Source organism: Ursus americanus, chromosome 24 (genome assembly GCF_024610735.1).
Source record: "Ursus americanus isolate L20-20 chromosome 24, mUrsAme1.1.p, whole genome shotgun sequence".
NCBI classification, from domain to species: Eukaryota; Metazoa; Chordata; class Mammalia; order Carnivora; family Ursidae; genus Ursus; species Ursus americanus.
In genome coordinates this window covers 12,997,294-13,023,559 of record NC_142150.1, presented here as the reverse complement: position 1 = coordinate 13,023,559, position 26,266 = coordinate 12,997,294, and the positions used below count along the sequence as shown (strand labels likewise).

At 35.7% G+C, this 26,266-nt stretch overlaps 1 protein-coding gene and 1 non-coding gene across 2 annotated transcripts in view; one reads left to right on the top strand and one right to left on the bottom strand.

The window, feature by feature from the left end:
• Positions 1-26,266, bottom strand: part of LUZP2 (leucine zipper protein 2) — a 464,145-nt gene that overhangs the window by 20,087 nt on the left and 417,792 nt on the right. The window contains exon 10 of the mRNA XM_087855355.1: positions 8,184-8,276. Coding sequence (XP_087711481.1) covers positions 8,184-8,276 — 93 coding nt within the window. The remainder of the gene's footprint in view (positions 1-8,183; positions 8,277-26,266) is intronic.
• On the top strand, positions 19,665-19,797 carry LOC123799554 (small nucleolar RNA SNORA9). Its single transcript, XR_006781642.1, has one exon. It is a non-coding gene; the product is annotated as a small nucleolar RNA SNORA9 (small nucleolar RNA).

Here is a 26,266-nt window from a genome sequence, read left to right as displayed (position 1 = left end):
ACTTCTTAGTAGACACATCTCCAGAGGTAAGGGAAACAAAAGCAAAAATGAACTATTGGGACTTCATCAAGATAAAATACTTCTGCACTGCAAAGGAAACAATCGACAAAACTAAAATGCAACCTTTGGAATGGGAGAAGATACTTGCAAATGACATATCTGATAAAGGGTTAGTATCCAAAATATATAAAGAACTTATCAAACTCAACACCCCCAAAAACCCAAACAATCCAGTTAAAAATGGGCAGAAGACATGAACAGACATTTCTCCAAAGAAGACATTCAGACAGCTAACAAACACAGGAAAAGATGCTCAATACTACTCATCATCAGGGAAATACAAATCAAAACCATGAGATACCACTTCACATCCCTCAGAATGGCTAAAATTAGCAACACAGGAAACAACAGGTGTTGGTGAGGATGTGGAGAAAGGGGAGCCCTCTTACAGTGTTGCTGGGAATGCAAACTGGTGCAGCCATTCTGGAAAACAGTATGGAGTTTCCTCAAGAGTTAAAAATGGAACTACCCTACAATCTAGCAATTGCACTACTAGGTAAATACCCAAAGTATACAAAAATACTTATTCGAAAGAATACATGCACCCAATGTTTATAGCAGCATTATTAACAATAGCCAAATTATGGAAAGAGTCAAAATGTCCATTGACTGATGAGTGGATAAAGAAAAGGTAGTATATATATACAATGAAATATTACTCGCCATAAAAAAGAATGAAATCTTGCCATTTGCAACAATGTCGATGGAACTAGAAGGTGTTATGCTAAGTGAAATAAGTCAGTCAGAGAAAGACAAATACCATATGATTTCACTCACATGTGGAATTTAAGAAACAAAACAGATGAACATTGGTGGGGGAGGGAAGAGAGGCAAGCCAGGAAACAGAGTCTTAACTATGAAGAACAAACTGAGGGTTACTGGAGATGAGATGGGCAGGGGGATGGGTTAAATGGGTAATGGGTATCAAGGAGGGCACTTATTGTGATGAGCACTGAGTGTTGTATGTAAGTGATGAATCACTAAATTCTGTGCCTGAAACTAATATTGCACTGTCTGTTAACTAACTAGAATTAAAATGAAAACTTGAAAAAAACACATAACATGGGGGAGAAAAAGGAAATAAGGAGATCAATCTCATTTATAATAGCATCTAAAACAATAAAATGATTAGGAAGAAATTTAACCAAGGAGGTGACAGAGTTATACACTAAAACGATAAGATATTAATGAGAAAGAAATTGAAGAAGACAGACATAAATGGAATATATCCTGTCTTCTTGGACTAGAAGAAGGAATATTGTTAAAATTTCCATACAACCTACAGCCATCAATAGATTCAGTGCAACTCCTATCAAGATTCCAATGGCATTTTTTTTACAGAAAAAGGAAAAACCATCCTAAAATTCACATGAAATCACAAAAGATCCCTAATAGACAAAGCTGTCTTGAGAAACAAGGACATCACACCTTCTGATTTCAAACTCTATTATGATAATAAAACCACTCAGAAAAATTTCACACCACTCACAAAAATTAACTTGAAATAGATTAAAGATTTAAATGTAAGCCCTGACCATAAAACTTCTAGAAGAAAACAGAGGGGAAAAAAAACTTTGACATTTGCCTTGGCAATGATTTCATGGATATCACATCAAAAGCACAAGCAATGAAAGCAAAAATTAACAAGGGGAACAATATCAAACTAAAAAGCTCTGCACAGCAAAAGAACAACCAACAAACAAATGAAGAGGCAGCCTATGGGATGGGAGGAAATATTTTCAAAGCAGTTACCTGATAAGTGGTTAATATCCAAAATATATAAGGAACGTGTACAAGTCAATAATAAAAAACATAATTTTGATAGAAATAGACTAATCCACTATTACAGATAGAGACCTCAACAGTCTCTATCAATAACTGATAAATCACACAGATAATCTGTAAGAATATGGCTGATCTGAACAACATCATAAATTAACTAGATCCAATTAACATTCATAGAATATTTCATCAAACAAGTGAGAAATACATATTCTTCTCAAGGTCACATGGAATATTCACCAAGGTAGACTGCATTCTGGGCCATAAAACACACCTAAACAAATGTAAAGTATGCCCTTAGACTGTAATGGAATAAAAGTAGAAGTCACTTACAGAAAGATAACTAGTGCTATATAGAACTTTATGCACACACTGGCTCGATTATTCTATAAATCTCAAACTGTACTAAAAAAAATCTATTAGTTGTTAAAAGACACCATTAAGAAAATGAAAAGATAAGAAATATGCTGAAAGAAATATTTTCAAATCATGTATCTGACAAAGATGTGGATAAATTAGAACTCTATACATTGCTGAATAGGTTGTAAATGCAAACAGTGCATTTTGGAAAAAAAATTTTTCTTAAAAAATCAAGAAAAAAAATGATTATCATATCCCATTCCATTTCTAGGTATCTACTCAGGAGAAATTAAAACATATGTCCACACAATGATGTTTATGTGACTGTTCATAGTGTCATTATTCATAATAACCAAAACATAGAAACAATCCAAAAGGTATCAACTGATGAATGGATAAAGAAAATGTGGATTAGTCATAAACTGATCCTATTCAGCAATAAAAAGAAACAAACTACTGATACATGTTACAACATAAACAAGCCTCAAAATCATTACACTGTGTGAAGGAAGTGAGATGCAAAATACTACATATTACATGATGAACTTGCATAAAATTTATAAAAAGGCAAACCTATACAGATAGAAACTAGGTTAGTGTTTGTCTGCACTGAGGTTGAGAATAGAGATGAACTGTACAAAGGCATGGGGATCTTATTAGGGTGATGGAAATGTTCCAAAACTGGACTGTGGCAGTAGTTGCACAACTCAATAAATTTCATGAATAACTGAAATATATACTTAAAAATGCGTGGTTTTGGGGGCACCTGGGTGGCTCAGTTGATTAACTGTCTGACTTGTAGTTTCAGCTCAGGTCATGATCTCACGGGTCATGCATCAGATTGAGCCTCAAGTCTGGCTCCGCCCTCAGTGGGGAGTCTGCTTGAAGATTCTCTCCCTCTGCCCCTACCCCCACTCACACACATGCGCTCTCTCCCTAAAATAAATAAATAAATCTTTTAAAAAACGTGTGATTTTTTATGGTACACAAATTACACCTCAACAAAGTTTTTTTTTAAACTATCATTTTTTTTTTACAAATAAATTAGCTCTAACATATATTTTTGTTCATTCTAGTTATTAAGAGAGCATGAACATGTTCTGCTTAGAAGTAAATGGACAAAAATTAACTTAAAATTCTTCCTCCTGGATACTTTATTTTATCTGAGAACACTATAATTGCCTTAATTAATTAATATGAAAAGCAGGGTCCAGGTTAGACTTTTATCTTTACTTCTGTATCTTCACTTGATAACAAAGTCCTATGGATTTCTCAGTTTGATGTTCTGTTGATTTCTTTCTCTCAACTATTTCTGCTACTGGTTTTATTCAGGTCCCTATTTTACAATACTTTCATTATTTTTTAAATGTCCCCATTTGGTAGATTCTAGATTTTAGAAATGGGAATAAAACTGCCAACTATAATTTTGCCATATAAGGCCAATAATACCACAATTTACCTTAACAACTACCAACTACTTTCTTTGTATAAAACTTACGTTGCACCGATTAATCTGATTAAAGAAAACTCTTTCATAAAATGCAGATGTCCATTATTTCAAAATATACCCAAAGTATGCAGAATAAAAATACGGAAAAGTGATTTTATTAGTCAGTATACTCTAGAGAAAAAAAGTAATAGCATATTTATATATATGCAGGGATTTATTATGGCAATTAGTTCATGGGATTATGGAGGCTGAGATATGCCCTGATATGCCCTATGCAAGCTGGAGAATCAGGAAACTGGTGATATAACTCAATCCAAATCTGAAGCGCTGAGAACCAGGAGAGCTGATGATGAGCTGGGGCCAAAGGCCTGAGAAGTGGGGAAAGGTGGGGGGTACGCTGCTAGTTGAAGTCCCAGAGTTGGAAGGCCCAAGAACCAAGAGACCTGATGTCTGCGGGCAGCAGAAGATTAATGTTCCAACTCAAAGAGAAAAAGAATTCACCCTTGTTCCACCATTTTGTTCTTTGTGGGGATCCTCTAGGTATTAGAGAATTCCCAACCAATCTTCTTTACTTAGTCTGCTGATTTAATGCTAATCTCTGCTGGGAACACCCTGTCAGACACACCCAGAAATAATGCTTTACCAGCTCTTTGAGCATGTTTTTTTTTTAAAAGATTTTATTTATTCATTCGACAGAGATAGAGACAGCCAGCGAGAGAGGGAACACAAGCAGGGGGAGTGGGAGAGGAAGAAGCAGGCTCATAGCGGAGGAGCCTGATGTGGGGCTCGATCCCATAACGCCGGGATCACGCCCTGAGCCGAAGGCAGACGCTTAACTGCTGTGCCACCCAGGCGCCCCAGCTCTTTGAGCACGTTGACGCACAAACTTAACCATTACAAATTCACCCCTTGTCAATTTGGCACCCATACACATCACTTTAAACCATACTTAATTTCCAAATAAAGACAATAAGGAAGCCATAATTCTGTCTAATATAATATCTTTCCTACAAGAGAAAATTGCACTACCCCTTTCTCAGAAAAGGGTAAATTTATTTTGCTTTTACTTTATGGAACTATGTTTGGGTACCTCATTTGGACATTCAATTAAAGCAGCCCAAATTGGAGCTGAGTTTGCAGCTTGTTAAAATCATGCCGAAGGTATTTTCATGTCGCTGTATTAAAATGGAAGCAACCACATTTCATGATATTAAACACAAATGAGAATATTCTGGGTGATTTTAGACAAGCTGAGTAACAACAGTTCTCATAGATCCAAAGATCCCCCTGCTTTGGGGCGCCTGGATGGCTCAGATGGTTAAGTGTCTGCCTTCGGCTCAGGTTGTGATCTCCAGGTCCTCGGATGGAGTCAGTCCCATGTCGGGCTCCCAGCTAAGTGGGGAGTCTGCTTCTCCTTCTCTTTCTGCCTCTCCCCCTGCTTGTGCTCTCTCTCTCTCTCTCTTTCTCTCAAATAAATAAATAAAATCTTAAAAAAAAAGATCCTGCTATTTTCTTTCTGTGTGGTTGAAGAAGTCAGCAGAATTGGTCTCAGCACTGGGGAATCCTGGAAAGGAACTAAGCTCTCCATGCTTAAAATTAATCATACTCCGGTTACTGTAGCTTGAGGTGATGATGGTCCACTAGATTTCTCATGGAGAGAGCTTAGCAATGGATGAAATCACATAACAGCTTCCCGATCAGTTCCACAGTCCGACATCAACACTGGTCTTATATACATGGTTACATAATAAATGAAGGGTTTGGGGATGGATCTCTCCTACCCACTATCAAAAGCCATACACAGTTTCTCATATTACTATTATAGAGCCCCCTTAGGCACTGCCCTCTTTAAAATGTAAATATAAGAGAGTAGGAGAAGCAGCAAATTCATTACTAAACAATATACTAAAGGGATTATGTGCTATCTAAACCAAAGTTTTTCAAACTATGGCTCACAAACCACCCACCTCAGAATCACCTGGATTGGGAAGTGGGTGGCTAGGTCCATGTAAAAAAATAAAAATAAAAAACAGAGGTTACATTTAGTCCTTTTCATTTATAATTTCCTAAAGAATTTTTTAAAATCTTAATTTTTAAAAGCTCCCCACATGATTTTTACTATCATTTACATGTGAAATACATTGGCAGCAAAACTCGACTGCACATTAGAATCACCTGGAGTAATTGAAAAAATAACTACAACTAATGTCTAGACCCCACATGCCAAGATGTTGAGTTAATTTTTCTGATGTCAGCTCTGGTCATCAGTATTTTATAAGAACTCTCCAGGTGATGCTATTTTGAGGACAGCGAAGAACTGCAGGTCTAAAATTTGAAAACTGATGTTCACACCAGTTCCACTAATTCCTGCTGCTTACATCTGGTGTACTTCACTCATCTATGTTACTCTCACAGCCTTTAAATGTAATTGAGTCTACAGCCTATGAACACTGAGCACTCTCTGCACTAGAAAGTATAGCTTCTTGGAAGCAGAAACTCCAAAGACTAAAATCTAGACAGAGGTCAGGTTAGAAAGAGAGCGTTCACCTTGGTGCAGGTGGAGGCAGATTTTTGAAGGGACCCAGATTGGGACCTGCAACAAGGTAATATGAGACTTACTGAAGGGAAAGGAATTATCAGGGACAAAAAAGGACAATAAAAGTAGAAGGAGAGTCAAACAAACAAAAACCAAAAAACAATTTATGATTTTTGAGCAGGTCTCACTCTTGATAAGAAAAGTAGACCAGAATTTTGCTTTGGGAATCTTAGCAAAACACACAGAACTTTTCAGCGTTGCCTCCAATGGGAACATCTTGTTTGTTTGTTTGTTTGTTTATCTCTCTGGTAAGCTTGATGAAGTCCCAATTCTTTTGTCCCTTTAGATGTTTCTACCACCTCATTACAAGACTGGTTTGCTCAAGGCACACACAGGCTCACCGGTCAGTACAGAGGCAGGAATAAGGCAACTGAATCCCTCCTAATCTAAGAGCTCAAAGTGGTACTTTTAAGGATCAGGTGTGAACATTACTCATAAGGGTATAGCTTCCAAGATTCTTTTCTGGTCCTTCCTTTTTTTTTAGTGATACACAATTAAGATATAACCCAGTTTTAAGTGTACAGTATAATTATGTCTATATTGCAAAATGATTTTTTGGTAGTTTTAAGAAAATATATCAAGAAATAAAGACATTCTCCTTAAAATTAACCCTATGGTCTCATAACTTAATTGGACACAAACATTTGAAAACCTGAACCATAACCTTAATTCAAAACAAACTCTTTAGCCTGGGAATCCGGGGTCTCTCACATTTAAGTCCCAAATTATCCTATCAGGCATATATCCCACCACTTTCTGCACTCTATTCTCTAGTCATTTTATTCTGATGGTTTCTTGTCTCTGCACATTTGCTCACACTGTCAGAGACCTATCTGTTCTAGCAAAATGTTCCTTCCTAGAGAAAACCTTCTTGACTTCCTCATTTGCAAGTTTGTTGCAGAGATTTTCATTTTTACTTCTCATTAATATTATGTTCTAAATTGGTACATGTTCAAATATACAAAGATTTGAAGGCTAAATTGTTGAGAAATTCATATTTCTAAATTCTCTTTGGCAGCCAAGAGAAGGAAAAGAGACTGACTCCGTTAACTTATGTGTCTCCTCTACCTTATCTTCTTTGCAGTAGCCTGATCTTTTTTCCAATCACGAGTAGCTTCAGCAGATACTTTTCATTTTGTCAAATCGATTAAAGCCTAACTTCGAATCTACTCAACACAGTTGTCGTTGGCTCTTTCTCATATCCAGACATTATAGGTCTGTAATTGTGCCAAAGTTCCATAATTAAAATTTCATTATATTATTATGAGAAATAGAAAAAAGGCACAATTATATATGTTCCATTATCATCTGAAGGTTAAGAATCTCTCTTCCTTCAATGTAATGTCTCTATTATGCTGGGTTTATGTTTTGCAGGGAGAATACTATTGAATCACATCCTTTGGGGTTTTGTTTTTGTTTTAAATATTTTAACAGCTTTCTGTCACACGGTTGTGGGGATGAGCACATTGTTGGGCATGTGGCTACCCTCTTACCTCCCAGACAACTCAACTTCATAGTACTCCTAAGAGTCTGGTTACATTTTCTAACAAAATACCTGCTTCACTGACATCCAAAGAACACTTGATTTTTCAAATTTTAAAGTACAATGTTTAGATAGTAGATATCACATATGGAAAGTTTCATGGTGGCATGAACTATGCTTAAAATGCTTATGTTCTTGGGGCGCCTGGGTGGCACAGCAGTTAAGCGTCTGCCTTCGGCTCAGGGCATGATCCCGGCGTTATGGGATCGAGCCCCACATCAGGCTCCTCCGCTATGAGCCTGCTTGTTCCTCTCCCACTCCCCCTGCTTGTGTTCCCTCTCTCGCTGGCTGTCTCTATCTCTGTCGAATAAATAAATAAAATCTTTAAAAAAAATGCTTATGTTCTTATTCTCATGTTGAATGCTACAAAAACCATTTTAAGTTATTCTTACATTTTGAGAATTGCACTCAGTGGTGTTCGGATTTTCTTCCTTTGTTTTCTCAACTTGAGAGCTCTCATTCCTTCCAGGAACGGTTTGCTGAGGCTAGAGAAAGAGAGAGCAAGAAATAGGTTCAACCAATGGATCCATGAGACTATTGTGAAATATGATACAATGGCAACGTCACACTCAAGGAAAATGAATACAATGGAAATTTGTATTTATCAGAGACCTTAAAAATTGTACATAAAAATTCTTAACTTTGAAAATAAATAAAATAAGTTCTGTGCAATTTTGTATTAGTGAGGTCCAATGGCATTATTTTCCCACTGGAAATATTTATTTCTTGCATAATAAGCTTTTATTTTAAGGTTACTATCCCCACAAAGAGCAGGAATCCTGTCTTTTCTCTTTTACTCCAAGTACATCTGAGAAATCTAAGTGTACACTTCATATTCTCAATCAGAAGGAGATTGCTTCATAACAGCTCACTGTAATTTACATAGAGGATTACATCTACTTCAATGCTTTACTAACTAATCAAGCACTGCTGTATATCTCTGGAAACCTTAAATACTATTCTAAAATTCATCTCTTTAGGAACACTAGCATTTTTTTTTTAAGATTTTATTTATTTGAGAGAGAGAGAGAAAGAGAGAGTATGAGCAGGGTGGGTGGTGCAGAGGGACAAGCAGACTCCCTGCTGAGCAAGAAGTCCTATGCTGGGCTCTATCCCAGGACCCTGAGATCATGACCTGAGCTGAAGTCAGATACTTGACTGAGTCACCGAGGCACCCCTAGAATTTTTTTTTTTAAAGGCAGTTTCTCAGATTCTGGCAGGGAAGGGTATGCATAATTAATATATATAAATATCCCCATAGGCTGGTCTAAGGTTATCCACTGAAATGTATGTTTCTTGGGCAAAGCTGATTTGAATATGCTGTTAGGCTCATCGATCCGTGAGGGTACTATTGTAGGATAGACAAAAACTAAACTCAGTGAATGCTAACATGTTTGATCTGAAACTGTGATCTGAATGGATCACACAGGAGGAAGAAAAGGGGACTCTAACCACTGGGGACACAGGAAGGTAAAGACAAAGATATGGTCTGATCAAAGTACCCAAACCCACTCAGATTTTGTCTGTGCTACTTACACACAACACTGACCTGGTTTTCCATAGGCAGTTACATTCCTGCACAGGGGAACATTCTTACAAAATAATACTTTGATAAAAATAAAAACCAAAGATACTTCATAAAACTAGTAGAATATTAAATGTAAAAAAATCAATAAAACTAGTAGCATATTAGAGAAATAATAGAGAATAAAGCACTTTAGTTGACTAAAATAGTTCTTATATTAAGTTACTCAAACACTGGGCTTTACATATAATAATGGATAAACAAATAAACAAATAACTAAATAAAATTCTTTTTCCTTTATACTTAAAGGAGTTCAGCTTCATTGTATGAGTTCCAGAAGGCACTTCGTGTTTTCCCCTCTCTTAGTCCCTCTTTCTCTTCTGTTCTTCCTTGCTTAAGACCCTTATCTTCTGATCTCCCCTCTATATCCTCTGTTAAGAATAAGAAATTTAAACAGGAAAACAAAATGTCTTGAATAAGCCAGTACTCTGTATTGGATGTTGTCGGTAGATATGAAGATGAGAAAGGTGTTGTTTTTGTCTTCATAGAATTTATACAGTCTGATTTTTATTCACATAAATAGCCCTAAGATAAAGCAGATTAATGAAAGAGGGCACAAACAAAATCATATATATTTGGAGAGAATGGAAGTTAAATCCACTTGGGATAATAATAAAAGGCATGATGGAAAGGGCAAGCTTTAAAAGAGGCCTCTGAGTGATTAAGGAAAGAATGAGGGAGAGCATTCTAGGTGAAGGGAACAGTATAAGCAAAGATACAAGGAAGAAGATTCAGCTGTTTTTCTGTTGGTTCACAGGGTAGCAGTAGAGTGAGCATGAGAAAAATGCTACAAAGTAGGAAGGCAATTCCAAAATTGAGCAGCAAAGTGTGTATTTAAATTTGGTAGCCAAATGAGAGTCCGCTGGGTAGTTCAATGCAGCCATTGGACACGGCTAGAGCCTCTGCTAGGTGCTAGGGTGACAGAGCAGCAGTATAAAGGCAAAAACAGAACAGAAGAAAATTAGGGCATGCAAATCAAAAAAGAAACAATAAACATCGATCAAGTAGACGGTAAAAGGCTGAACTAAAGAATTAATTCTGGCAATTGAAAACAGATTGCTCTTTGTTGAGAGCAAAGATTAGAACCTACAAAACTGAAAAATTCTATAGAAATAGAGAAACCGGGAGGAAAGGTAAGCTTGTAGCCAAGAGGGTTATTTGTATATTTCTAATAGAGAGTATAAAGCACTTGCTACTCTTAAATAGGCACAATTTAATAGCAGTGTTAAATACAGTAACATGAATTAAAACAGCCATTTAATCTAGCTGAACTCTACCGGACTTCCTATGAAATTAGAGATAGTTTGAAGAAAGAGGTTAAAAAGTGGGGGGGGGGGATACATAAATGCTAATAGTGAAGGAGAGTCTCCCCTGGCAATCACAGCAAGAACCACAACTGTAAAAAGATAGAGTTAATCCCATTAACAGGCAAGGTGTAATTTTAGTGTATTTTGCTTCTGTTGAACAATCAAATCATTGAATAAATAGTCTCAACATACCTTTGAAAATTAATTTACTGTATGATAGCATTAAAGGAAATTAAAATATAAAATTCATTCATCATTCTAGCAATAATTATTTTTACTTCTCAATGTTGTCTTTCAGTCTTTGTTCGTATCCTCATGCATATTTACAGAGTCACAATTATAGAGCTCATGACATACTTAATTCTGTTTTTACACACATATATGTTTTATCTACCTAAAGATAAATGTAAGGATATAAGTATCCTTTACATGTCTAAATAATATTTCATAGAACAAACTTGCAAAAATGTATATTTCAGTTAGACACTTTGGTGGTTCTGAATTTCAGGTTATAATATTGTGAAGAATATCAGTCTTCTTGGTACCAGCTTGCAAGATAGCTCATATCCCACTAGTCATTGATTTAAATGTCTGACTCTCTAAGCTGGGAACCCATGAAGGAAAGATATCATGCCTTATTCATTATTGTATCCTTTGAAGCTAGTACATACTTTTGCACTCAGTAAGTTTTGTTTTTCCTTTCATCATTTATTTAAGATATATTTCTTAGGACTACAGGGAAATAAGAATTAAGGACCAAACTAAATCAAGAGGAATGGATATATTTATGGTTAGAGAAATCTTTCCAAAATATGACAACCTGAATTACTTCTAGCAGCATGAGTCAACATTAATTGTGCATCCACTCTGTGAAAGTAGTGTGTTTGGAACTGAGATCAAACCCTAAAAACATAGTTCTTGATCTCAGAGAGCTACCATTTGCTCCTCATTAATTGTCATCGTATCTTCTACCTTCCTAATAGCTCCTGATTTCATTCTGGAGGGTTACCTCTTTCATGGTATGGTGTTTCCAAAGTACTGTTTTATATATCAAATTCCATGACCCATCCAAGATATCGCTCATGACCCAAGTTAGGTCACGATACCTCCATTCTTAGAATATTGATTACATTAACAGGAGGCCATAAATGGTTAGGCACATTAATTCCAGTAGGGTGTCTCGTCCAAGTTGTTTCTACAATAAGACCCCTCCTTATGGTTCACACGTCCAGTCTTCTGAAGCAGCTTTTGTTTCTTCCCATTCCCAGATGTGTTACTTCTATCTTTTTCTTGATACTATGAGCTCCTGATGTTTTATCAATGAAGCCCCTTCATTTAATCTGGTAAGGCTCAGTGTTGGTGGCATGTAATCACAGAGACCTGGATGATACAGGGAGTCAAATCAATAAAATTAAACTGATAGCATAACATAAGGGCTCAGGTAGAGGTTTACCATGGAAACTAATAGGAGAGAAACCTAACCCAGCAAGAGAAGCTCAAAAGAATAATAACAGGCTCACCAATGATGGAAATTACATTTTAGGGTAGATATTCAATATCTTCCTAAAAATATAAATATGTAGCTTATTAATAAATTTTATGTTTGATTTTTTTTTCATGCAAGTACTGTACATTTGTGAAAATGCTCCCAGATTTTGGTGGTAAGGCTGAGACAAGGAATATGTCCAAAACAAAAGGTTTTATCTATCTATCATCTATCTATCTATCTATCTATCTATCTATCTATCTATCTATCTATCTACCTACCTATCTATCAATCATCTATTTACCTACCTATCTACCTACCTTTCTATCTGATTTTGTGGGCTTTTGCTACTTTGGACAGATGATAAAAAGAGCTTCATTAAATATTAAGTTCACAAAAAGCAGAGAGAAAAGAATGACAGTGTAACTTTTCTCGTCCATAAGTTTGCCAAGGCTACCCTTGTGCTCACATATTAATAAATTGGGGTACCTGGTTTGCCAGTCTCTATATCGATACTGAAGTTATCTCCATTTTGCTTCAGGAAAAAAATTTACATATATTACTTTCAACAACTGGAGGAAATGATACATTGCTTCACCAGTGTGAGCAACAAAGTATAAAAAGTATCACTTCAATACAAAAATCTAGTATTTAATTGAAGAACTGCTTACATTTAAATATAATACATGTAATCCTTAAAAAGGCTTTTGCCATTAGTGAGATGCTCCTTGTGGAAAGAAGCTTTGTTGAATATGATGAATTAATACAGAATGGGAACTGACTTCAGAGAAAGATAATGTATTTTTGGAGTTAAAGAAATGAGGATTCAGATTCTGGATTAGCCATAAATTGGGGACTTGGAAAATTTATATCATTTTGGTGGGTCTCTGTTTTCTGCCGCTTTGCTAAATTAGGTCAAGAACATCTAAACAGGGTGGCCTGGGTGGCTCAGTTGGTTCGGCTCAGGTCACGATCCCAGGGTCCTGGGATCAAGCCCTGCATTGGGTTCCCTGCTCAGAGGGGAGCCTGCTTCTCCCTCTCCCTCTGCCTGCCACTTCCCCGCTTGTGCTCTCTCTCTGTCAAATGAAATAAAATCTTAAAAAAAAAAGAAAGAGAAATTAAGAAATTAATCCCAATTACAATGGCATTAAAAAGTACAAAATGCTTAGAAATAAACAAGGAGATAAAAGACCTGTACACTGAAAACTAGAAGACATTAATAAAAAAAATTGCAGAAGACACAAATAAATGAATAAATATTCCATACTCATGAACTGCAAGACTCAATATTGTTAAAATGTGCATTTGACCCAAAGAAATCTATAGATTCAATGTAATCTTTATAAAAATTCTAATGGCATTTTTCACAGAAATAGACTACGAAATCCTAAAATTCACGTGGAACCACAAAAGACCCCATAGAGCCAACACAATCTTGACAAAGAACAAACCTGAAGGCAACAGGCTCCCTGATTTCAAACTATTAAATTAACTATAGTAATCTAAAAAGTATGGTATTGGTACAAAAACAGACAAATGGATCAATGGAACAGAGAGCTCAGAATATACTTGCACATATAGTTCAATTAATTTATGATACAGATGCTAAGAATATACAATGGGGAAAGGACAGTCTCTTCAATAAATGGTGGTGGGGAAACTGGACAGCCACATGCAAAAGAATAAAACTGGACTGCTATCTTACACCATACACAAAAATTAACTCAAAATGGCTTAAAATCTGGAATATAAGAATTGAGACTATAAAATTCCTTGAAGAAACTGTAGGTGGTAAGCTCCTTGACATTGGTCTTGGAGATGATATGACATCAAAAGCAAAAGCAACAAAAGCAAAAATAAATGAGATTACGTCAAACTAAAAAACCTCTTCACAGCAAAGGGAACCATTACCAAAATGAAAAGACCATGTACTGAATGGGAAAAAATACATTAAAATCATATATAGATAGCCAACAGGTACTTGAAAAGATGCTCAACATCACTAATTATCACCAAAATACAAACCAAAACCACAATGAGGTATCACATCACACTTGTTAGAATGGCTATTATAAAAAAGATAAGAAATAACAGGTGTTGGTGAGAACGTGGAGAAAAGGGCACACCCCCCTCTGCACTGTTGGTAGGAATGTAAATTGGTGTAGTCATTATGGAAAGCAGTATGAAGTTTTCTCAAAAAACTAAAAATAGAACTACCATATGTTCCAGCAATTCCACATCTGGGTATTTCTCTGAAGAAAACAAAAACACTAACTTGAAAAGATATATGCATCCCCATGTTCACTGCCGCATTATTTACAATAGCCAAGACATAGAAACAAATTAAGCGTCCAACTATGGATGAATGGATAAAGATGCAAATATAATATTATCAGATACATACAATATTATTCAGCCATAAATGGGATGAAATTTTGACATTTTCAAAAACGTGGTTGGACCTTGAGATTTTTGTTGTTAAGTAAAGTAAGTCACAGAAAAAGACAAACACTATGTTCTCACTAAAAGCAAAAGACAAAAAATAAAACCAAGAAATAATCTCATAGATACAGGGAACAGACTGGCGATTGCTGGAGGTGGGGACTAGGTAGTGGGCAAAATGGGTGAAGGGGTATACATTTAAAGGTATACATTTTCAGTTATAAAACAAACAAGTTATGAGGATTTCATGTACAGCATGGTGACTACAGTTAGTAATACTGCATTGCATAATTTGAAAGTTGCTAAGAGAACAGATCTTCAAAGATCTCATCACAAAAAGAAAATTTGTAACTATGTATGGTGATGGATGTTAACTAGAAATTATTGCAGTGATCCTTTTGCAATATATACAAGTATCAAATCATTATGTTGTATACCTGAAACTAATATGATGTTATGCGTCAATGATATCTCAATAAAAAAATTGAAAAGCCAAAAAGGAAATGGGTACAAAGCAGCAATGTAGATGGTGACATATCATTGAAATTATATTTATTTTCCATCATAAACTTCCATGTTTTTAAGTTTTTGAATTACAGGTCGAAAATAAACTGTTTTCTTCAGATAAAAACAAAAACAATAACAATAACAGAGCGTCTACTTAGCAGGCTATCTGGTGTACAATGGAGGCTCCACAGAAATATATGTTATGTCCTATGGCGAAAGAGTAAATATTATCTTATATGGTAAAGGATGTGATGAAATTACGGACCTTGGGAAGAGGAAATTACTCGGTGTCTTAGTCCAATTAGGCCGCCATAACAAAATATCATACACTGGGTGGCTTAAAGAACAGAATATTTTCACATAATTCCTGAGGCTGAAAATTCCCAGATCAGATTTAGCAGGGTTCGGTGTTTGGTGAAGGTTCTCTTCTTTACTTGGAGACTGCTGCCTTTTAAGTGTGTTCTCACATGGCAGAGCGAGAGAGCAAGCTGTGGAGTCTCTTCTTATAATCTTACCAGATCAAGGCTCCAACCTTAGGACCTTAAATCCTGAATTACTTCCTTAAAGGCACCTTCTTCAAATACAGTTAAAGCTTCAACATGTGAGTTTTAGGGGGACACAGTTCAGCCATACCACCCAGAATTATATGGATGGGCCCTAAATACCTCGCGAGTGTCTAAGACAGAGGGAGATTTCACATATACACACAGAAGAGAACGTAACGTGAAGGTGAGGATAGAGACAAGAAGGATACAGCCACAAGCCTAGGAATGTTCACACAACCACCAGACATTGAAAGAGGCATGCATGGAACGTATTTTCCCCTAAAACTCCCAGAGAGAGTATGGTACTGTGAGATTTCAGACTTCAAGTCTCTCAACGTGTGAGAAAATAAATCTCTGTTATTTTAAGCCATCACGTATTTGTGATTTGTTACAGTAACCACAGGGAAATAAACAACTATCTCTTGCAGTAATTTAGAAATGTGTTAGATACTCATTTTCCTAGCACTTGAATATGTTCCATAATTCTTTCCAAGGCAAAATAATTTTAAATTTCCTCAGTAGTATATCTAAGGTTCTCTTTTCTTTCTTTCTTTTTTTTTTTTAAGATTTTATTTATTTATTTGAGAGAGAGTGAGTGAGAGGGACAGCACAAGCAGGGGAAGCAGCAGAGAGAGAGGGAGAAGCAGACTTCCCACTGAGCAAGCAGTAAAATGTGGGGCTGGATCCCAGGATCCTGGGATCATGACCTGAGCTGAAGGCAGATGCTTAACCAACTGAGCCTCCCAAGTGCCCCTCTCTTGTCTTTTCTGATGAAAAATCCCAAAGCCTGAACCTTTCAAATAGTACTGAGAATCTGTCTTTAACATAAAAACTATTAAAGAAACTGCTTTGTAAATGGATGAAATGAACATCCTTAGCAGTGTACTTGTCAAAGAAAGAATTCCAGAATCAACGGCATATCTTAGTCATTTCCATGTTCTGTTGGAAAAAGCATAGGCATGTATATTACATATGTGGCTTTTCTTTAATTTAAATTGATTTTTATATACTCTGTGTATTTTTAATATATCACATGAGGAAATTGGAATAGGTGATGTGTGAAGTTCTTTCCTTAGCAGCAGAAAGATCCAGAAGAATAATCAGGGAATGTGAAAGTGAATGGCATGGAAAAATAGCTTTGATTCTGGGCTCACAAACAGTATTCTCACAGCAATGATAAGTGCAAATACACACACACACTATATATATATATATATATATATATATATATATATATATATATATGCAAACATATATAAACATATATCACAACATATTTCTTTCAACTGGTAAACACTTTAAATATAATATTTAATTGCCTTAAAACAGAATGAGATAGATTTAATTTCTAACCAAGACTGAATAACAATGATTACATTTACTCTCCCACCTGAACAAATGAAAAAAAAATTGGAAAAAAGAGGAAACAATGGTATTAAGAAAACTGACAACAGATAATGAGGAGACAGTGGTGCCTTAAAGAGAGGACACAGATGAGACACATAGAGTTGTATCATTGGCAACTAGACACCAGGAGAAGGATATTGAGGAACTGAAACAATGAGAAATGTTGGGCACCAAAGACCACTATTGGTAGGAATGAATTCTGCCAAAGCCTACACATGTACTGGCTTCTCCAGAGACCAAACCATGGTCTATATCTTCCTTGTAATGAGGACCATGAACATGAATGAAATGATTGGAATTGTTTTGTTGACTTAATTTAGTTCCTAGGGTCTTGACAGAAAAATGAAATCATGAACTTTTTTTTATTTTTGAGAGAGAGAGAGAGAGAGAGAGCATGCATGCATGGACATGGGTGGAGGTGGAGGGAGCAGAAGGAGAAGGAGAAAGAGAATCTTAAGCAGGCTCCATGTTCAACTTGGAGCCCCATGTGGGGCTCCATCTCACGATGCTGGGATCATGACCTGAGAGGAAATCAAGAGTGGGAAGCTTAACGAACTGAGGCACCCAGGTGCCCCCAAATCATGAATTTTTTAAAGGTAAAGACAATGCCTCTTTCAACTCTACAACTATTCACAACTAGCATCAAAATTGACAAAAGGAAGATGTTTATGTTATTTAAAAGAACAGAAACATCACAGAACTCTTGATGCTGTATCTCACCTGAACTCTGTGAGGCAGGTATTATTAGCTCTATCTCTGAGGTAAAAAACCTGAGACTTTGAGATGTTCACTGAGTCACCAAAATCAAAATGCTTTTGGATGATACAGCTAATGATTAACCCAAGCTGTAATATTCTGATTTCTTTGTATTTCCAACTCCATCTTAATACCTCCTTATTAGAGACAGTGATGATAGAATTCATCACCACTTACTATATGTCCTCTCTTCACCCTCAAAGTATCTAATGACTGTCCCCAAGCATCTAGTTTCTGTAGTTGTGCTACCGGTAAAAAGAAAGGGGGTCTCTACAGAGTACTCTTTCTGTAGAATCCAGTTGCTACAATATACTTTAATTTCATTTAAGTTTGCTTTGTGACCAAGTAATTACTTCAGGAAAAAAATTTTTAAAAAAATTAAGACAAAAATTACACTCTATTTGAAGAATATAAATATCCATATGTATTTATTAAATTAAATTTACCAAATACATTGCTTTTCTACATACTCATTAAGTTTGATCCAGTAAAAATGTCTGATAATTTTATAGATTGTTGACAAATGGAAGTCGTCAGGAAAGGTGGTATGAATGCCACCCACTCATAATTTTCCCAGAATCATCCCTTTTTAAACTTTAGCTCACATATATATAAAATGAGGCAAAGAGAGTGACCAGAAAGACTGTATGCGGTGATAGTTAAAAACAATTTTTGGGGGACTCAGAATGTTAGAAAAAGAAAAAAAAAGTTGAAAGGACAAAGCTTCTCCTTGCTCTACCTCCCTTTCTATTCTTAGGGTAAAATAATATGCTACAATACAAATAAAATATATCATTAGCTAACATACAATTTTCAAAGCTCAGTTAATGCCCTTCTGGTCCTGTGCTCCTAATTCTACTAAAGTCCTTCTGTTACACTTCAGCAGAAATACACATCCTTGTCTTTTGTTACCTCTTATTATTTCCCATTTTTACGGTATTTCCTGAATAACAGCTTTAACTTGAAAGCCCAAAGCTTTCTGACACTCTGTTTTTCTCCAGTTCTTCAGTCTCAGATTGTTTACCAAAGTTAGAGGATTGCTAAGAGGAAACACAGACTCTCTTGTGGGAGTCTGTATAATAGAGTTATCTCTAAATAAGAGTCAACAAATCATTCCCTAAAAACAAACAGAGCTGACTGGCTTCTTAACAAAAACAAATCCTGGAGTGCGCCCAAGTCTCCTGTTGGTCTAACGTGAGCAGAAGTTGTCTGTGATAAATTCTATAAATACATACTATTCCAATTATTAAAAATTATTTTGTTTGACAGGACCCTTTGCAGCAACCTTGGGGTGTTTCATATCTTCTGAACGAGTCACACACTATCTTCTCTGTGCTTTTGTTCAATTTGCTCCTTCTGTCCCAATTTGCTTTCTCCTCTGACTCTGTAATCTGAGTCCTACCAGTGCGAGTGGCCCCATCTGTCACTCCTTCCTTTACAAATACCTCCTGAAGACAGAGGTAGGTATGGTAACATCTATGTGATTCTAAGGGAGTGAAAAAAGATACAACAACTAATAACATTTCCAGGAGAGGAAATATTAGAATAAAGTTATATGCCAATTTATAGCTTCATGTCAAAGTGGTAAATTATGAAGAAGAAAAAAGGTGTATTGGAATCCCCATTTTTGCAGAGAAGAAAATTAAAACTCAGACAGTAGCTAAATCATTTGTCCCAAGTCATAATGTTACTAAGTTTGGTGCAATACTAGTTTATTAGTTTCCTACTGCTTCTGTGACAAATTACAACACACTGAGTGGAATAAAGCAAGGCTAGTATCTTAAAATTCTATTGGCCAGATGTTTGACATGGTCTCAATGAATTAAAATCAAGGTTTCCTGCAAGCCCCCAGCATGCTTGGTTCTGGGGTGCCCCCGTGCATTCCTGCAGTGCTTGAAAGAACATTTTGAAATGGTTTGAGGCCTTGCCCTATTCCATCCAGAGCAAGGTTATGATTGTTTTCTTCCATATCTGGTGTGCTGGGTGTTGTCAAGATCTATACTCTCTTATGTGGTAACCACTTGCCACATATGGTTAGATTAAGTTAAATAATTTTTTAAAAAATAAAATAAATAAAATTAAGGTTTCAACAGGACTGTGTTAATTTCTGGAGGTTCTACAGAAGGATACAGTCTTCTTTTTCTAGCTGCTAGAGCCCACTCATGTCCTTCAGCCTTAGTTCCCATCCTCTGTCTTCAAACTCAGCAAATCTATATCTCTCTGTGTCTTCTTTGGTCACAACTCCCTCCTTTTGCTCTTCTTGCCCACTTTTAAGGTCTCATTTTACTTTGGGGCCATATAGATAATCTAGGTTAATCTCCCCACTTTAAAATCAGCTAATTCGCAACTCCATTTCTGTATGCATCCTTAGTTCTCATTTGCCCTGTAACCTTACAAAATCCACAATCTATTTCTAAATAAAAAAATATATATTTATAAATGACTCACACGCCTAAGACGAAATCATAATGTACCTTTAAAAAATTCTTAAGTTGGATTTTTAATAAAAATGCTCTATTTTAAGTGTCTGGAGTAGAGCAAAGGCAACCCTTTGTAGGAAAATGTATAATTCTAAAGCATAAAAAGAGAAAAAAGGATGAAACACTTAAAAAGTCTGCAAATTACCCAAATAAAGGAGGAAAATGCCAATAAGAAAGAGAGGAGTAACAACTGTGGAAGTAAAAAACAAAACTAGAAAAGAAAGCTTAAGCAGAAAGAAAGAATTCTTTAAGAAATATTAATAGACAACTTTGAAGAAATATCGGTAGGCATAAATAAACTATTTGGAATGAGAAATTTGGTATAATTATATTACAGCAAAATTTTAAAAGATCTAGCAACAATACCAAAAACACCATTTTATTATTTTATATATATTTTTTTTCTTTCTTTCTTTCTTTTTTTTTTTTAAGAGAGAGAGTGTGTGGTGGGGACAGAGAGAGAGAGAGAGAAAATCCTAACCAGGCCCCATGTACAGCATGGAGCTTCATCTCACAACCCCAAGACCATGATCCATTGGAGCCAAAACCAAGAGCGGGATGTTTAACCAACAGAGTCACCCAGGCACCCCTAAAGCCAATCCATTTTAAAGCACATATGAAACTGGCAAATTTCTAGAAAAATACAACTTTAAAATCCATTGTAAATCACATATGAAACTGGCAAATTTCTAGAAAAATACAACTTTGCAAAACTTACTGAAATAAAAATGAGGAAACTGGATATCATCTAGCAAGTTACTGGATAAACGTGCATTATTTAGCAATTACTGAGAAAATCAATGATCTGATTTAATTTGCCTATCTAAATCACACGAAAACAATTGTATGTGGACTCAATAATGTAGAGAAAATAATCTGTAAAATATTTGGAAGAAATATAGAAGAGCAGTTTTATGACTTCAGGACAGGAAACTTTTTTGAATAAAAAAGGCAATAAGCACTAATCATAGCATAAATTGATAGGTGGATTTGACTACATGGAAATTTAGTCCTTTTTATTAAAAGGCACATCATAAAAAATACATGAGAAACGAATAATCAAATAAAAAAATGAGCAGAAGATATCAACAGACACTTTTCCAATGAAGACATACAAATGGCTAACAGACACATGAAAAAATGTTCAACATCATTAGCCATCAGGGAAATTCAAATTAAAACCACACTGAGATACCCCCTTACGCCAGTTAGAATGGCAAAAATAGACAAGGCAAGAAACAACAATTGTTGGAGAGGATGTGGAGAAAGGGGATTCCTCCTGCATTGTTCGTGGGAATGCAAGTTGGTACAGCCACTCTGGAAAACAGTGTGGAGGTCCCTTAAAAAGTTAAAAATTGAGCTACCCTATGATCCAGCAATTGCACTACTGGGTATTTACCCCAAAGATACAGATGTAGTGAAGAGAAGGGCCATATGCACCCCAATGTTCATAGCAGCATTGTCCACAATAGCCAAATTGTGGGAGGAGCCGAGATGCCCTTCAACAGATGACTGGATTAAGAAGATGTGGTCCATATATATAATGGAATATTACTCAGCCACCAAAAAGAACGATTACCCAACACTTGCAGCAACATGGACGGGACTGGAGGAGATAATGCTAAGTGAAATAACTCAAGCAGAGAAAGACAATTACTATATGGTTTCACTCATTTGTGGAACATAAGAAATAGCAGGGAGATTGGTAGGAGAAGGAAGTGAAGAATGAAGGGGGAGTAAACAGAAGTAGGAATGAACCACGAGAGACTATGGACTCTGGGAAACAAACTGAGGGTGTCAGAGAGGAGGGGGGTGGGGGGATGGGCTAGCCTGGTGATGGGTATTAAGGAGGGCACATACTGCATGGAGCACTGGGTGTTATATGCAAAAATGAATCATGGAACACTACATCAAAAACTAATGATGTACTATATGGAGACTAACATAACATAATGAAATTTAAAAAAAAGACAATAAAAAAATGAAAAAAACCACACCACACACAGGAACTAAAAATAGTTATTTGTAAGTCAAAGGACTGATATCTAGAATATATAAAGGATCCTTATAAATAAATAATTGACAAAATTTAAGAAAAGAAGGGGAAAGATATAGTCATGCCTCATAATGAGAAAAACAAATTTTGTGTTCCATTAGGAAAAGATATCTCTACCTCATCAGCAATCAAGAAAATACAAAATGAGACTTGAGTGAACCACCATTTTACACTAAAGCAGCAAAATTTTTGCTTTAAAATACACAGCTAATGTCAGTAATACTGATAATGCTCCAATTCTCTTTTTATGTTGGTTGGTGGACTTATGTGTGTTTGTTTTACTATTTTGTACATAATTTAGATAAAAACATAAAATAATTAAATGTTATGTCAGTTACAAAATAGACCTATTGACATGGAAATGGTTCATGCTTTGTTAAAATGGTACACAAAAGAGCATGCACAGTATCTTCCTGTTCTGTGAAAATGTATAAAAGTACATATAATATGTGCAAAACAAAGTTTATGAGAGAAAATATGTGAGGTATTTTTTTTCCTAGTTGGGGGTATTATGGGATTGTTTTATGTTTTATTTATTTATTTACTTATTTTGCTGTTTTGTTTTTTCCTTGAAATAGCACAGACTGTTTCTAAAATAAGAAAAAAATGATAAAATTATAAAATATTGTAAGAGCAAGATTAATTCTAGTCAAAAAGTTTTCAGTAATATGATGGAGAAATTGAGGCTAAAAATTAGACTCAACACTGTCACAGGATTGGAGTTTGACATGAGGGAAAGAGAAACTGGAGAAGAGGATTTATATTTCAGCAAAGATAAAATGAAAAGAGTTCTAAAACAGAATGTGGTCTGTGGGAATTTAAAAAAGTACATGAATATGCTCCACGGAGAAAGTTTCAATATGGAAAAGTGTAACCTCTAGATTTAGGAGTTTAGACTATATCCACTAGGTAATGAAGAACTTGGATGGTATCTAAACAATTTTTAATGTCTCAGCAAATTTTAGACCTGATTACTCATAGAACTGGTGCTTGTAACATCAGTCCTTGCCACACAATTCAGTTACCATATTATATATATATTAAAAGAAAAACAGCTATGAAGATTGAAAAAATATGGCTTCATGGGTATTTCTAAACTTCATTTCTAAGTAATATGAATTTGGTAAAAAATTATGAGGTAATAATAATGTAAATAGCTTACATTATTTATTCAAGTAGAATTATTCTAATTAATTATTCTAATTAATAAAATCTCATAAATTAATTATGAGATAGAATATTTGTGTTTCCAAAGTGTTTTGAATATGAAATTTGCTGCATTAAACTGAATTACTAATTACTAATTACAGTAATGATTATTAATATTTCAAAATGACATAAATCCTTGTTTACATCAGAAAGAATCATTTAATAATAATTTATTCTCTTATACTAATAATTGTCTAGGAATATTTAGAAAATGCATTCCTTATATCCTATGGTATTGCTGATAATTTTAAGGTCACAGAATAACTCAGTAACCTGATTGATATTAAATATATGGATGTGTGTGGCCCATATGCATAATGAAGACTGTTTGCAAATGGACTGGAAGAGTACATGGATATGTTTGATTACAATGTGAGGGGCTCCTGGGTGGCTCAGTTGGTTAGGCAACTGCCTTCAGCTCAGGTCATGATCCCAGGGTCCTGGGATTGAGCCCCGCATCGGGCTCCCTGCTCAGTGGGGAGCCTGCTTCTCCCTCTCCTGCTCCCCTGCTTGTGCACTCGCTCCCTCTCTCTGTTAAATAAATAAAATTAAAAAAAAAAACCCTGAAACAATGAGGTTAATTAAAGTGGGAGTAAGGACTTTTACTGGCTTAAAAAATTGAAATAATTAAAGTAATTTTAAAGACATGGAGTTTGCTTTTATTTTTCTTTTTGTTGGGAGAAGAGAGATAACTAATAGTTTTTATTTATAGAGCCCTTGCATAAGACAGAAAAATGTAAGTTAATATGTGCATTGTATTTCAGCAAATAATCATGCTACCTTTTCAAAATGAGGAAACTCAATTCAGAGTTTAAGAAATTTGCCCATGGGGTCCCTGGGTGGTGTAGTTGGTTGGGCATCTGACTCTTGATTTCTTGGTTGTGATCTCATGGTCCTGAGACTTAGGCCCGCATCCGGCTCTGTGCTCAGTGCAGGGCTCACTTAAGATTCTCTCTCCCTTTCCCTCTGCCCCTCCAGCTCTCTCTCTCTCAAATAAATAAATAAATAAATAAATAAATAAATAAATAAATAAATCTTTTTTCTTTTTTTTTTAAGAAATTTGCCTGGATTTGACAGGTAGGATAATGGTAGAGCTCATTCAAATACTCACTCCTTAATCGCAGTGAATCCTAATACTGGACCACTGTAAAATTTAATTAGGAAAAAATGGACATTTTAAGTCAATAAACTTACATTGTTTTTACCTACATTATTTATATGCCATTTTCCAAACACAGCACTTCTGAAGCATATTAGGAAGAATAATATTCACAATGCAACAATTCATCTCCAGACATTAAATGGTTTATAATTATGAAACTTCAATAAATCAATTCCAATGCATAATCTGAATCTTTACTACCAAATTTTCAAATATGTTCCCTTTCATCTCATTTTAATAAAAATACACACCCTTCCTCTTTAGGGTGGTACTATGTATGCCATCCATTTATTTGTTCATTCATTCAAAAACTACTTCCGGGGTGACTTAGATGTGGCGAGAATATGGCAGAATACAAAACAGACACAATCCCTGTGTTCAAGGAGCACCCAGTCTGCTAGAAGAATTGCATTAAAATAGGTAATCTCACAAAAAGTTAATTAAGTACAATTTGGATAACTACCATGAAAGATTTTTCAATTGCTTTGAGGGTATAGCACACAATAGAGTAAGCTGACCCACTGGGAAGGTCAGGTAAGTTTTCCTGAAGAAGTAGCATTGAAAACAAGACCTGAAGGATGAGCAGTTCCCTGGGTGAGGAGGCCAGGCAGAGCCTTCTGAATGAGGGAGAAAAATAGGTACAAAATTGAGGAATAAGAAAACTTTCTAACTTTAAGGAACCTAAAGAAAGCAATATGCCTGAGGAAAGATAAGAAGTGATGAAAAATACAGTTGCGAGTGGTAGGCATGGGTGTCCGTGTCTCATTACTGTCTGCCTAATTCTCTCCCAACTTTGACTTTTAGCTCTACCCACAGAGGCATCCACATTTTGTATAGTTACAGTTTTCTTCCCCCTCTGACTCCACATAGATGCCCTCTATCTCCTCTACTGCATCCTCCAAAATGCTCACAGTGCAATGTGGTGAAAGACAAAGCTGAAGGCGATCATGTTGATTGATCTTCCTCTGTTGACTCAATTCGACATTCAGGTTAACACAACAATTCCTGGGACTGAAAACAGAAGCTCCTACCAAACCTCTCTTCTGCCTCTCTTTCTATACGCGCCTTGTTACACAGTAACTGTTCTCCTTGTCAATACTCCAAAACTCACCACTCACCATCTCAAACACTCCCTCCTTCTCTTTTTTCTCTCGTTCACATGTGTGAACATGCATACACACGTGTGTCTGCACAGTGTTTTTAGGTCTTGCATTATTCCTAACAGTCCCCTCCTCTGTTCCTCAGCCCACGGTTACTTCTCCTTTCCCCCAAATCCTTTTCCTGATAAATTTCCACTTACCCTTGAAACACACTTGGAGTATAACATGCACTACTGAATCTTTCCAAATTCTCCCATGGAAGATCACATTTTTCTTCACCTCTGTCTTTCCATAAGATTTTTTTTTCATTGATAATGCTAGTTTTCATTTCTAATATGTTCAATTATCTTTCTCCTTTACCATACTGAAGACTATCAGTTAAAAATCACTTAATTGTAAATTATATAATCCCCAACTAAAAACAGCCTAAACA